The sequence below is a fragment of the Furipterus horrens genome, unplaced genomic scaffold (genome assembly GCF_987537825.1).
Source record: "Furipterus horrens unplaced genomic scaffold, mFurHor1.1.pri manual_scaffold_3, whole genome shotgun sequence".
NCBI lineage: Eukaryota > Metazoa > Chordata > Mammalia > Chiroptera > Furipteridae > Furipterus > Furipterus horrens.
Genome location: NW_028327173.1, coordinates 191,679,224 through 191,695,041, shown reverse-complemented (window position 1 = coordinate 191,695,041; position 15,818 = coordinate 191,679,224). Strand labels below are relative to the sequence as shown.

Genomic DNA, 15,818 nt, shown 5'->3' with positions numbered 1-15,818 from the left:
GAGAATGGGAGCTCCTTAAGGGTAGTACCTACTCAAAGAGCCTGGCACATAGTAGGCAATCAGCAAATGCTGAATGAATGAATGAATAAATGATGAATAAATTGCATGCTACTGAAGAAAAGGCCTTACAGTACTTTATCATCATCCCACAATTTTCCACTTTCCTCGTCTCAAAGACTTTGCCCATTTAAATACTACTTCTCTAGTAAAAGATCTGGCAGCTGTTTATGGCACAGAGTTTACCGTTAGAGCCCACAGTGGAAGCTCTAATTGTATCCATGAAAGAATTACTTCTTTGTGCACTCTGTTCCCCAAATCTATGAACATATCCATTAAGAATGTATTAGGAAGAAAAAACAATCAGAACCTTGGAAGGAAATTCTTTGTGCTACTGGAAATAATAAAAGTCTTTTGGTTCAGTCTATTAACTGCCCTTTTGTGCACAATAACCCTGCTAAGGGATGCTACAATTAAAACCATGTTCACTTCATATGTCACCTAACTTAAGATAATTTATACTGAGGTACTAAATTCATTCTGCTATGTAGGCTCAGGATTCATTCTGACAAATATATACTAAATGCCTAGTAAGTGCTAGACACTGCAGCTTAGATGCTAGGGCTGTATCAGGGAACAAGTCAAAGTCTGCTGCACTGTGAAGGTTACATGCCAGTAGGGGGAGAGAGTGGAGGCAGGGAGAGCCCAATAAAGCCATTATTAACTGTGTTAAAGCTCTAAAAAAAATAATAATAATAATAAGAGAGAGATAGAGATGGCTCCATTAAATAGGATGGTCTGAGTGGTCCTCCCTGAGGAGGTGGCCCAGGCTGAGAAGAGCAGGAGCTAACCCTGGGAACTGCTCTGAAACAGCAGCCTAAGCAAAGGAAGCATGTGTGAAGGCTCAGAGGCAGGAGAAGCTGCTATTTCTGAAGAACAAAATGGAGCTCCCTGGTACAGAGGAGAGGAAGAAGGTTATGAAAGGGGTTTAGATGTACAGGTAGAAGTCAGATTACGCAGGATTTTGCAGGTCATAACAAGGACCGGTAATAATGTTCTGTGAGGATGAGTCTTGTAGCAGAAGAAACATGAAGACTTAAGTCAAAAAGTTGAAACTTAAATCACATACTAGTCACATGACTACAGGAAAGATACCTCACCACACTGCTTAGTTTCTGCATCGGTTTTACCTCAAAAGGTTGTTGCAAAGATCAAATTGGATACTACACAAAAACATACTTTATAACTTAAAAAGTATTGTAAAAAGGGAGCTGGTATTGTCCGGAAGCAACAGCGACTCGGAGACAATTACCTGGCAGAGCAGTGTGCTGGTGAACATCTTCGGTGAGAAGCATCAGCAAGAACATCCAGGGAGTAAAGCGGAGAAAGGGGATTAAACTGCAAAAATAAATAGGATTATTTTAGTTAAGGCTTATACGAAACAGACCTGACCTTAAAGGATAAACTGCCACTTGATTACTTGTCCCCTTTGACCTTCCCACAGACAGCCTTTGGCAAGGTCGCACACATCCCGCAGTGCACCCTAGCACACCTCACCTACCACACCTCAAGAAAAGACTCTTCTTTTTCAAAAACTTCTGATAAACAGTAATTACTCAAATGGCAGAAGACAGTACAATCGACCCTTGAACAAACACAGAGATTAGGGGTGCCAACCCCCAGCATGGTTGAATATCCATGTATAACTTTTGACTTCCCCAAAACTTAACTACTAATAGTCTACTGTTGACTGGAAGCCTTGCTGGTAACATGAACAGTCGGTTAACACATATTTTGTATGTTATATGTATAAGGTCCTGTATTCCTACAAAAAAAGCTAGAAAATTTTAAGAAAACCATAAAGAAGGGAAAATAAATTTCAGTATTTATTTTTAAAAATCTGTGCATAATTGGACTTGCACATTTCACATCCCTGTTGTTCAAGGGTCAACTGTATAACCGACCCAATAGAAACTTATGCCTATTGATTATCATCCTTTGTGGCTAAGAAGTCTAGCATAAAATTACCTTTTCATTTCCCTATCCTGGCAAATGTTTGCAGTGAATAACTGGTCAGCACATACCAGCAGCAGAGTGTAGTGAAAAGTAACGTTGAGTTCCAGTCTACCACTGAGTTGCCATGTATTAAAAACTACATAATCTCTTTGAGCTTTACTATCCTTACCTGTGAAATGGATGTCCCACTGTCTGTCTTAACTATTCTACAGAATTATTATGAGGACTGAAGGAAACATTGCTTTAAGTTTATAAAGTGATTTCAGTTTCCCGTCTATGAAACATCTGCCGACCTCAAAAAGCGGTTGTGAGGATCAAATGGGGTACTATACATAAAGTATCTCACTGTATGTTTGCTAGCTTTCTTTGGATTTTTTCCACAATAAATAAACCTCCCCCCAAATTTCTGAACTAAGTATATTTTAAGACTAAAAGAACTCCAAATGGTAATTTCAAAAGCACTTAAAAGAATACAAACTATGGCTTTGGCTGGTGTGCTCAGTGGGTTGAGCGCCAGCCTGACAACCAAAAGGTCGCTGGTTTGATTCCCAGTCAGGGCACGTGCCTGGGTTACGGGACAAGTCCCCAGTTGGCGGCATGTGAGAGGCAACTGATTGAGATGTTTCTTTCCCTCTCTTTCTCCCTCCCTTCCCTGCTTTCTAAAAATAAATAAATAAAATCTTTAAGGAAAAAAAAAAATACAAACTACGGAATTGTTCTCTATGTCAGAGGTTCCAGCTACGTCGCAGCTCTATGAGCTCTACAACTTGGACAAATAGCTTAACCTTTATCTGTAAATAACAGATCTGGACAAGGTGATCCTTAAAGGTCCCCTTCTGCCTTAGGTCCTCTGATGCAAACATGATGAGCACTCTAGCTTCAAGTTCCCCAAACTGCAGTCTCTGCCTGCCACCTGCTATTTTTATATCAATTATTATTATTCAGCCTTGTTCTATGAAATAACGAGTTTGCTCTAACGATTATACCTATGTTATAACTAATCACCAGGATAAAGCAACCTCTCTCCCTTCCAAAATCAAAATGTTCAAACATAAAGGAACACTAGCCACTACCAGTAATTTTTAAATTATGACCCTTACAAAGGACTCGGTGTGCCAAGGGCTCCCTCAGGGTGTACCTAGGGACAAGACTAAGAAGTCAAGGCTCTAAGTCCTCAACCTCACTTCACCCAAAGCAGCTCTACCTTCCTCTGTTTCATATGTGTAGTCTTCAACATTGTACTTCTCAGCAAGACACTGATGTTGAAGTAAACCACAGCAGATGAGGTTCATTCTGATGTCTTACTGCAAAGTTCAAAACTAAAATAAAACCAGGGTTCCTATGAAATATGTTACAAATAATAAACTAAAGATCACATCTGAACCTAACAAGGGGAATTAGCTACAATTCTTATCAGTGAATATCTATTCTTGGAAATTGGTCCTCCAAGAAAATCAGAATAACATAGAGAACAGGAACCTTACCTCACGTGCACAAGCAGAAATGTGAGGGAAATCAGAAGCCAACACTTTATTCTTTCTAAAGAAAAGGAAATCAAATGATAACGAAAACAAAGAAAAGACCTTACCTGATTTCGTTCCCTTTTCCCAGCTGATGGTAACCAGAAACTAAAGAGAGGGAGAGAATAACAGTAAAGAAAACATAAAAGAAGTTGAAGGAAAATTATAGAGGGAAAATCAAAAGATATTGGCATAATGAAGTGAATAAGAAAGAAATGGGAAAAGATGAAATTGGAGGAGAAAAAGAAAGAGATGTTAAATGTGTATAAACTTTTTTGCAGAAAATAACTCTGAAAAAGGAAAAAGCCTTGTAATAGAATGTAAGACTAGACACTCTACAAATAAACTGAAGATGACACCAATGCACTCGCAGCTGTGCAGTGACTAAAGGATTCCCAATTCAATAAGGGCATAAACTACACATGCATCTTGCCCAGGCTGGATAGGTATAGGATCATAACTGGGTACTGACCCTGACCATGACGTGTCCAGGAGACATCAGAAAGCCAGTCATGTTAAGGGACCAGGCTGTCACAAGAAGGGGTGAAATGATTTTCCCATAGCCACACACAGGCTTTTTAGTTGTACTGATCACAATAGTTAGAACAAAAAGATACTTCTCTATATAGAGGTCTGAAATTGGGAAGAGACTATAAGAAAATGCAGAGGCAATCAACCATTTTTGAACAAAAAAAAAAATTAGGAGACAATAATGTAGGCGAAAGTCACAAGCCCTCTGCCGGGGGGCCTGCAAGCGGGCCCCCTGCCCAGGTGTCCAGTGACCTCAGTTTGCAAGAACTTGCAAGCGAGTCTTGCCGACACCAGCGGCTGCACGCGACTCCTGGTGGCTGAGTCACGGAAGCCAGGGAACAAAGAGAGCTGAAGACCTAAGCCTCCTTCCCATAGTGATAACATCAGAATGGTGCAGACCCTTGGACCCTTACCCGCACACAATTCTTGGGGGCCGGTTTACAAGTCTCTAAGAACAAAGAAGCTTGAAAATTAGTGTTTCCTCTCTCCTAGCAACTATATCGGATGTGGAACAGACCCTTGGACCTTTGTAATTTAATGCTTTGCTCTGTAGCTCTATAGGTTAATGTTTATCCCTCTTAGTGGGATCATGTAAGCCTTTTAGTTCTGTAGCTCTATAGGTTAATGTTATCCCTTTTAGTGGAAAGAATGTTTGTTACCATGTAAGCCTTTTTAGTTTCTATTTAGTTTTACTTTAAAAAAAATTTTTTTTCTGCAACCCAATAAAAGAAACGGAGGGCTGTGAACAATTGCTGATGGCCTGAGCGAGCCACAGTCCTCCGTGCGTAGCTGGCCACTCATCCTGCTTGCTGGACTTAATCTCAGCGTCTCTTCCCACAAATATTCTTGCAACACAATGAGTTTAAAATATAACATCTTTATTGGGGGCTACTTTTATAATACGCACCTAAAGATATAAAAAGCAACGAAATAAAAACTACTCTAGAAAAGAAAAAATAATCAGTCTCATAGGTTTAAGGTATTAGCCATGTTGACTGTTACAAAGTATAAATCTTTAAGATCTTCTCTTTCAGCTCTTAAGTCAGATTTCTAGGTTCCTTTATAGAACTTTCCTCTGCCTCCTTCTCCTAGGAACAGACTAGAACAGCCAGTAAATACATAAGCACTTACTCTTTCTGCCGAGAGTCACTAATGATGTGGCCTATCCTCTCAGTACCCAAAGTACTTATGCTGGTCTCCTGAAAAGACAAGGAAGACAAGAGGGTCATCTAACCACAGAAACAAATATATGAAGCACAACCAGTCAATCAAGCTCACACTTTCCCATAACTGTGCCAGCAACTCCAAAGGCACATGTCAAATGTCAATCTTAAAACCCAACACCAACTATATTTCTTTCTATGGAAATCTAACTTAGAAAAGTATTTCATGTTACCCTAGACTTATTTTTCTCTAGTGTTCCCAAAAAGTCATTATAAACACTGTTTGCAATATAAGTATTTTATTATAATACCTCCTGGACTCACTAAAGTATATAGAAATAAAAACTTTAAGAAAATCCAGCAGCAGCTACTTTTTACCAAGCCTGCATCACATCAAGCTCCCTAGTATAATCTGACTATAGCCCAACAGCCTTCATAATGAGACATGTACAGAATCCTCGCTGGTAACACTTGAATACCTACTGAGTAAATGTATACCCATCAAAGGACTTTTGCAACTTACAAAAATTGTTGCCCTGTATTTTATCTGTTAAATGTCATCTCTTAAGTAAAAGTGGAAGTTTATATAAATTAGTTCTTAAGTTTGGGATTCTCAAGATTGCAATATGAAATGTTACCATAATACCACAAGCAATTCAGAAACTAATCATCTCCAAAAAATTGGAAAATGACAGAAGGCACTCACCCTTCATTTAATGTGAGCACATTTACAATGAATATCTATCACAGTAGCTGGGGAAGCATAACAGTATATGAATAAGAGTTATGCACAGTATGAGTAAGTGTTAAGATGAGAAAGCATAAGTCACAGGCATGAATGTCAAGAATGTCAAGCCTGTTAACTCAAACACATTTGTTTCTGGGTAAATATTATTATCTGCATTCATCTATGTGTATAATTAGCTTCAACATTAGCATATACATTTTAACAAAACTGGCTACAGAAAAATTAATTTGAGGTCAGACTGTGGCAGGAGTGGAGCTAAATGAAAAGGTTTCACATACTGTATTCTTCATATTCTTCATCCCTTACGCTTATGCCTCCTGGTCACAGACAAAGCCATGGTAGTGGGGCTCAGGAAAAATATGGGTGAAAAATGAGCTATTTGTTACAGCAGAGAAATTATTAACTTAAAGTGCCGTAATGTTTAAATTTACAGTTTATTACTGTGTAAATTACAAGCAGTACTTTGCGTAATTAGCAGCTCACTGGCAGGGAGCTGTGAATGAAACTCATTATTTATGATTACAATTTAGAAAAAGAGAAGAGGGATGGGGGAGGGGGGAAAAGGGGGACAGAACAGTGACCTCTGTTAAAAATGACAAATATCCTTTTAAGGTGATGAAGATGAATTAAACAAGTATATTATTCTATTCATCTGAAATCCTTAGAGACATCCAATAGGCCCTAGTTTTCTTCCAGGCAAGCTAAAGGGAGCCTTCAAGATGAACTGATTTATTTCCATGGAAGTGGAAGGCTCTTATTTTATAGGAGCTGGAACAAAGTAAGGTAGGAGGTAGGAAGAACATTGTCTGTTAAGCTTAACCAATAAAGAGAAAAGAAACCAAACCATTTCTCTGTCTCCCACTCCCAACCTCCTGCTTCCCTACAGCCCATGTACTCCCTTCTACCCTGCTAGCTATCAAGAACAAGCACCCAAAAGAACAAACGCAGCTTTTTGTCAGGATAATGAGTGATTCAAAAGAAGGTATCATTCTTCCAATAATCAAATGTCTTTCTAATTAGACATTTAAAATTTAACTGAAAGATAAAAAGAATATAAATTCATCTGGAAATAATCAGCCTCATTTCTTTTATATGACTAAAACATCAAAAAAACAGTTCCCTAATTATATTATAAAATAGTGGCTCTCTGAGGGCAGCCAAACTGTGGCTCTGACCACTATATACCCAGCTTGGCAGAGAGCCCGCCATTTGGTAGGCATTCTAGGTGCCTATAGAGTAAACCAACTAATAATGCTCTAAAATGCCTCTCTCTCCCTCACTCTTTGCCCACCACCATCTTCTCTGAGTATGAGCCCCAGTCTTAACCTATATTCAGTCTCAAAGCTGAAGTAAAAATAAATAATTTTTAAAACTTAACTTAAAAAAATAAAAAAGAGATGTAGCCCTGTGTTAATTCTCTACTCTGCCACTTCTATCTGGATAACATCAGACATTACTGAACTTCTCTGAACTCAAGTTTTCCTCACCTGCTAACGGGTAGAACAGCACCTTTTTTACAAGGCTGTTATGAGGATTAAATGAGCTGAGTGCCTAGCACAATCTTTGGAAAAGGCAGAACTGAGTAAGTGGCATATATTCTTCCCTCACAGCCAGTGAGGAGGTTTTGAAATTTGATAACAAGTTTTTTCCCAATTTTTTCTTTTTTTAATGAATTCTAGAATAAAAGACCAAAGACAGAATAGAAGAAGCATCCATAAATTCAGGAGGAGTCATAAAGAAGCCAGGCATATTTTAACTTATATAATAATAAGATTAATCAAAAAAATAGAAAAGACAAGAGATCAGGCCTGTAGATTTATAGACAATAGATACAGTAGTCCCTCACTATATCATGGTTCACTTATCAAGGCCTCACTGTTTCACGGGATTTTTTAAAATATTATATGTAATTATTTATCACAGATTTTTCACTATATCGCAGGATTTTGCGGTACTGTATACGTATGTTGTTAAAGTTACGTAGGTTTAAGGTGTAGAATAAATGTAAGGTTCCTACTTCGTGGGGGGGTCTGGAACGTAATACCTGCGATAAGTGAGGGAATACTATACTGTCATGACAGTGTGGCTTTGTCAGAACTTCTGTATGAATTAAACTTCATCTTTCATGTGTATATCCATTCATATTCTACATAATGTTCACTCTTATGAACTTGCAAAATATTCCAGTTGGATTAATTAACTCCAGGGTGTTCTACAGCACCTTTGATTATCAAGAAGGTGCACAAATCCCACAGGGAACATTATCCCCCCACTGAGTCTAGCAGACAATGAGAGCTATCACCTTCCCAACAAGCCTTCTTCGCCCCTTTCTGAGGCACCGAGCTGCAGCTCCAGGCAGACGATTCAAGCGAGCATGGTACCCTAAAAAACAAAACATCCTTGGTAACTGACTACGGAAGATTCATTAGCAGGGACACCCTTCTAGTACACCAGAGGCCTTACCACCCAGAACCTACTAGACTGACACTTAAACTAGTATCACCAGGCTATTTGTCAAGAATTTATTATTCCCATGTCTCTGTCATCATCAGTATGATATCAAGGATGTCATTTATCTCTGACCTACGCATCCTCATCTATAAAAAGAGGGATAACCATTTGCTCAGTCCTATCTTACAGGGGTGTTTTGAAACCAAATGAAAAAGCACATGGAAGGTACTAATAAACTGGAAAAAAAAAAACCTAAACAAATATATTATCAACAATTTCTAATTATAAGTTAAAGGCTAGTTATTACTCACAACCATTCTAATTCATGAAATAATGGTAAAAATAGCCTGTATAATCTAATCGCATTTTTCCAACTGCTGTATGTGCTCTACACACAGAAAAGACAACTGGAAGAACCACACCAAAACGTTATCAATGACACTGTCTCTGGGTGTGGGATTACAAGCCATTTTAAGTTCCTTCTCCCTATTCTTGTTTATTTGTGTGTATTTGAACTAGTCCATAAAGAGCTTTTAGACATGGTCATTGCAATGTTCAATAAACATTATTAAGGTAGCAAACAATGTGCTTCAGTCAGAGAATTGTCTTTATTGAGAACCAGCTTCTTTGAGAAGGCCTTTCAATCACCCAAATTCATCATAATAAAATGCTATAAAAATTCACAGCTCTGAGTGAAATTCTGACCACCAACAGATGCTCAACAAATACTTGATAACTAACTGGATAATTACTGATTACTGGGAATCCTATAAATTTATAGAGCTAAAAGAAACCTCTGAAACAGTTTTGTTCAATGTCACAATATCTTAAATGGCCCTGACATCACAGGGAAATAAAGTGACTGTCACAGTCAAGAGCTAGACAGACACTCCCAGAGAGTATCATCACATGTCCTTCTCCCTGCCCTAGGCTCTTTACACCCCACCTTGCTATATCAACATTGAAGGAAAAAGCAAAGGGAAGCAATATATGTTTGTGTTAAAGTACACAGTAATAGAATTATTTTAAAGATTTTATTTATTTTTTAGAGGAAGGGGAAGGAAGGGAGAAGAAGAGAAAGAGAAACATTGCAGTTGCCTCTCACATGCCCCCATCCAGGGACCCAGCCCACAACCCAGGCACGTGCCCTGACACGGAACAAAACCTGTGACCTTTCGGTTTGCAGGCTAGTGCTCAACTCACTGAGCCACACCAGCCAGGGCATTACTAAAATTATTTAAAGAATATTTTTAAATCATCCATTCAAAACATCCATTGTAACTTGTATGTGAATGTTCTTACTGAAATCTTTTCTCTTCCAAGATCCAATGCTTCAGGCTTCCAGTGAGCACTCAAAAGCCCTTCAGTCATAGGAGGATAAACAGCCATGACGTGCTTCCTAAATCTGGCACAAATGGCAATGGCAAGCTGAAGGAATGCCCTGCTAATATATATCTCAAGAGTCTCCAAGGACTGATTTAGGAGAAAACCTCAAGCTTTGAGACTCACCATTGAATCCTCTAGAAAAATCCCTGGACTAGCTCCAAAATTCAGATAGTGGGTGCTTAGAAGAAGAAGAGCATGTATACATGGGATGATTGTCCCCAGAGAGAATTGCAAAAGTGTGATGTGTATTTTGGTCTCCTCAGAACTTACCTCTTTGAGCTGGCCGAGAAGGTAAAAGGAACGTGGAATCTGAGAGTTTATCCAGTCCAGAATCCATTCTTTCTACTTCTGAGCAATGATCGGGAGCCCACTTGGGCAGAAGATTAGGGACAGTGAACCCTGGGACGCATTCTCCTTCATAGAACCAGTCACTCTGCTCGTCATCCCCTGAAGTAAAGAGATCATTTTCATGAGCTGGAATTTTAACATGCTCTGTCAAAAACCAGAGGGGAGGATAACTTCTCAGTGCTGTAGGCTTAACCCTTTGAGTGCCAACACCGCTGTGAGCGACACTGACAGATTTTCCCGAAAGTGCCAGCATCGCTGCCAACGACTCTTTTCGATGGCTATGAATGTAAATAAGAATGGAATAATTCATATTTTATGTTTTGTTCTCTTTTGCGTACCTCAGGTTATATATTGATATTTTTTCTCATGTTGATCCAAATTTTGAATTACGAATGGCACTCAAAGGGTTAAGTGTGTGTGTGTGTGTGTGTGTGTGTGTGTGTGTGTGTGTGTGTATTTTTTTTTTTTTTTAAGATTTTATTTATTTATTTTTAGAGAGAGGGGAATGGAGGGAGAAAGGGAGGGAGAGAAACATTGATGTTTGAGAGATACATTCATTGGTTGCCTCTTGCACGCTCCCAACTGGGGACCAGGTCTACAACCCAGGCATGTGCCCTGACTGGGAATCAAACAGGTGACTTTGTGGTTCACAAGCTGGTACTCAATCCATTGAGCCACACCAGCCAGAGCGGGTTAAGTATACTTTTAAATAAAGTCAAGGTACAAAAAATAACTTTGATCCTTCTTCTTGATCCATATTATGATGAAAAACAGGGACACCAAACTAGTTTCACATACATTTCATAATGTGTTATGCTGGACTGCTTTTAACAGTACAAAAATAAAGCTACTATTTACTAGGTCCTTATCACCTACCAGGATCCATGCTAAAAATCTGTAATTATGTTATCTCTTCCAACTTACAAATGAGGCAACTAAAGGCCAAAGAAGGAAGTCAAGGTCAAGGTAGTATATGAAGAAGTCAGGACTTGAACTAAAAGCTTGGCTAACTCCAAAGCCTTTACCACAGAGAGAAACTGCCTCCCATATGTCATTCTCAGCAGTATAAATGAACTAAGGGACTCAAAGCCCACAAAAGTTTCTCAACCCCAAACTAGCTGTTCCTGGGGGGATTTCTTACTGTATTTGCATTTCATATAATAGGTGAATTAAGAATGTAGTATACTCATACCTTGTTTTTTCCTTGTTACCTCGTTAATGGGACAGAAAATCATCTTGACACTAAGCAATACAAGTTACCAGGGAAAAACTAATCAAAGACAAATAATATAATCCCCAAAGATTTATGTCATGAAGTTACATCATTGCCCAAGACCTACTCTTCAACAATGACAAAGTCAAGACTAGACCTATATATCCACTCTTGGCTCAAACTTCTTTCTATTGGTTAAAATGATAGTATCTCAGTTTCCAATAGTTTATTTTTGCCAACAAAGAGTAAAATAGATAACTTTATGTCTGCCGCCACCACCCCCTTTCAAAATAGCAAGGATAAAGGAAATTATTACAGGAACATCTAAAGGGTTCATAATGCATTCATTCTCTAATGTATACTGACTGGGTCCCAGGGAAGCTGCTTAGGATATGCCAATCATATGAAGTGTTAGATTCATGGGCTGCTATGCTAACTCCCAGGAAGATGATAGCTCTTAAATCACTGTGGAGCTCACCAAACAGGGAAATTAAAGCTGCATACTGGTGAATAACAGCAGATATTGCCACCAAACAGGCGTTTCCTTAAAAAAACACACCACCAGCAGCTGTTTCTCTTTAACGATGGTTCTCAACCTTTAGTGTGCATCAGAGGACAACGAGGGGTTGGTAAAACACAGACTACTGGGCCCTACCCCCCAAGTTTCTGATTCGGAACTAGGCAGGACCAACAATTTGCACTTCTGACAAGTTCCCTAGTGATGCTAAACTGGGGATACCACAATTTGAGAACCACTACCCTAAAAGCATCTCATCAAACTATGTACATTAGAATTAACAATAATTAGTTTCTCTATTTTAATATATTAATTCCATTTTTATTCATAAGCATCCTTTAGGCCATTTATTAAAACAGAATATTTAGCTAGACCATGTTTTCTGATGACAAATGGCAAACTATCATGGAATTTTTTTGGTTCTCAAGCATTCACTCAAGATTTTCGATAATATGAAAAGACTCACTGAACAGGAAGCAACCTTGTGAGGTCATCTAGACCCATAGTCTTCAGCCTGGGTTCACTAGGATGCCTGATGCGGGAGCTCCTCAAAAGAGTGCTGCCAGAGAATATGGAAGAGGCTGAGTGGACCAGGCTCCTGATGTACTGCTCCTTTAGGATCTTGCTTTAACCAAAATAAGTTTAGCTGTTTTACAATTTGAGGTTCTCTGTATGATTCTGTTTGAGGGGAGAAAAGGATTATTTTTCCCTTCAACTGGGCTTCCCAATAATTGTTTTATTATGAGTTCACTATATGCCTAGCAATGTGTTACCCATAGTGGTTGCAAATAATTTTTTTCTAATTCCCTGCCCTTGAAAAACTTCAATGGAAAAGACACACATCTAGAAACAATAATGTAATACGGTAAGTGGTAAGAAAGCAATAAGTACAGGGAAAGAAAAGAGGAAGGGTTCTAGGAGATGGTGCCTACAGTGAGAGTATCAGTCAGAATCCCTTGAGGAAACACATGAGCATTTAAATGGAGTAACCGAGACTTTATGAAGTGACTGTTTACAAAGGTGTAGACAGCACTGAGAGGAAGAAACCACTAAGAGACGGGGAAGCCCCGTGGAGCCGGCACAGTGAGGAGCCTTTACCCTTACTAAACCTGAAGCAGCACTGGAAAGAACAGTTATCAGAGCCCAGAGACAGAACTGGGGTTATAGAAGGCTGCCCAACAGGAGGAGTGGCCTTCAGCAGAAGAACGCACCCACCGCCAACCAGCAGTGCAACAGAAAGGGAGTCGGGGGAAGGGGAGCGGGGCGGGGAAGCTCTGCTCCAGCCTGGTAGACGGCATTCTTGTGCCCACCTCATCACCCCCTCCCAGTAAGAGAATGCCACACCCATGCCCTTGGTGAGGGATTCCACAGAGCCTTCCCCTTGAGGCAGAGCACACCTCACCCCACAGGCATTGGGCTGGGTCAGATGACTTGCTTTAGGCAGTAGAACATTAACAAACATGATTCAAGCAAAAGCTTTAAATATTCATGCACAGTCTGGCTTGATCACTTCGCATTCATGTCCTCCGCCATAAGAAGTCCCTGAGACTTATATAGCCAGGGCTTCTTTAGCCTAGTACCCAGAGTAAGATACACTGAGTAGATACAAACCTAACTTGAAGCCTGGACACCAGCTGAGCCAGATCAACTGAACCTCAGCTAATTTCCAGTATTATCATAATAAAAACTTGACTATTACACCCAGTCTCATTCACCTCCCTCCCTCCCTCCATTCTTCTGCTGATGCTTCCTATTGGCCAAACCCACAAGGACAAGAAAACCCACTGATGCGGTCCATAAATAAGCCCCGGAGAGGCAAAAGGAGAACTGTGTCTTGGTGGATGACCAGCCATTCAAGGAAAAGTGAGGATGAGAATTCAGGCAGAGACCAGTATAAACAAAGAAACGGAAGCAGGAAATAATGCCGCATTGTGCTAAGAACTTTTAAGTATCCAAAATATCACCAGAATGTGTGAAGTTGAAGGACAGACAAAAAAGAAAGCTAGGGCTCTAGACTATGCCACAATCTTTCATGATAAACCAAGGGTTCCTTATCAATGAAAGGTTTTCCAAAGGCTCAAAACAATTTGCTGTAATAGGTCCACAATTCCTTGCACCTCTGTATAATTATGCATCATGACCTTTTAAGAGAGGTATTATGATACTTCATAGCACTGCAGTAAAAGCAAAGAAAAAATGTAATTCTTAACAGTATGCACCAGCTCATTCATGGAAAGACAACCAGACTTTCCTGGTACAAGATTAAAAAAATCAAGACCCTGGCTAGAACCTACCAGAGAATACATACACACAAACCTCGAATGACACATAGCTCCCTCAGAATCAGAAAGGAATAGAAATGCACTCACAACCTCCACACAGGAGGAAGCTTAACAACTCCACTCATGCCCACAACTCTGAGGCATGGGGAGATACCACCCTCTCCATGGTGTCTCAAAAATCAGGACTTGGATCCTGAGACTCAGTCCCAGGAGCCCTTCAGTTACTAGGGAGCCTATCTATATCAACGAAGACATGTAGCCACCATGCCTCTGTCCTTCAACCACTTAACCCCTGGAGAAAAATCACTGGATTTCAGAGCTAAAAAGGACTTTAGGGATCTATAAATCCCTTAATTAGAGTAAGAAAACTAGTCCAAAGGAGCTATATGAAATTCTTATTTATACACAATTAGTATGGCCCTAAAGAAGAGTACAGGACAAGAACAAAGTTTCAAATTACTGTTTATGTAGTAATAATAAAGAACTGATAGTTAACATACACCAGCTTTATTCAGTGTTCTATGCTAAACTTTAACTTTAGAAAGATGTTTTCTGTAACATATTCACCCAGAACACTGTGACCATTTATAAATAAGATTATAAAAATAAATTCCCCCTATGTGAAAATAAGAATGTCTGAATATCCAAAAGAAAAAGTAATACATGAGGATATTTTTTGGTTCTAATCAAAACCAACTTCCCTAAGTCCCACCCTTCACACCATATCCCCCTGGATCAATGATTCTCAAAGTCTGAACGATCTGCATAAAAAACACAGCAGGTGCTTGTGAAAAATGCAGAATCCAAGGACAAACTCTAGGCCTATTTGATGTCTAGGAGTTCAGGAATTTGCAGTTTTAACAGTTCCCCAAATGGCCCTTACATGCCCTAAAGTTTGAGAACCACTGCTATAGACAACCATCATATTCTCAGTGACGCACTCCTGTAATCATTAAAACCTTCCTAAAGCTGGGATCAAGATTACCTTGCCGGCCTTCATCGTTTGTAAAGAGCCCTGGGTCACTGCTGCTGCACACGCTGCTGGTTTCACTGAAAGAAAAAAGAGTAGAACAAAGACAACAAATCAGATCCAGGCAAGTACAAAGCACTCTCCATTTTTCTTCTGGTTTTCAAATCAAAAGTTTCCCTAATTTCATTAGCTCATCAGAAATATATATTTCATGGTTAGGTCACAGGGTAAAGTTTAATAAGTAGAGAAGAATTCTAAAACTTTTATTTACATTTCAAAGTATTTTTTAAAAAATCTAAAGTTATTTTGTTAGTTTAGCATTAGAAAGTTATTAAGGCTCAAAGAAATAATCTCAACTTTTTCGGTATATTAAATGACATAAATTTAAAATTTACCAACTAATTTTATTTTTAACTTTCATCAACTATCAGTTTTAAATAAAGCTATCCAAGTTTAAGACATCTAGCATCTCAAGTTTTTTTCTCCCATTTACAAAGCTGCAAACGAAAATGCATGAACAGGGAAAAAAACTGACAAAAGTTGTATTTTCTAAATTTAATGTCTTCCTTTATATCAAGCATATACAATAAAACTTACTTTCTAAAAGGAAAATATGAAAATATAAAACAAACTCCATTTGATCTCATTGAAACAGAACTTTTGCCTCATAGAATTC

General features: G+C 39.0%; 1 protein-coding gene across 1 annotated transcript in view; it reads right to left on the bottom strand.

Moving 5' to 3' along the window:
• The window catches only part of GPATCH2L (G-patch domain containing 2 like), a 50,950-nt gene that overhangs the window by 18,925 nt on the left and 16,207 nt on the right, over window positions 1-15,818 (bottom strand). The window contains exons 3-8 of the mRNA XM_090271214.1: window positions 15,158-15,222; window positions 10,083-10,259; window positions 8,278-8,357; window positions 5,196-5,263; window positions 3,602-3,641; window positions 1,310-1,395 (exon numbers count right to left, since the gene is read on the bottom strand). Coding sequence (XP_090127340.1) covers window positions 1,310-1,395; window positions 3,602-3,641; window positions 5,196-5,263; window positions 8,278-8,357; window positions 10,083-10,259; window positions 15,158-15,222 — 516 coding nt within the window. The remainder of the gene's footprint in view (window positions 1-1,309; window positions 1,396-3,601; window positions 3,642-5,195; window positions 5,264-8,277; window positions 8,358-10,082; window positions 10,260-15,157; window positions 15,223-15,818) is intronic.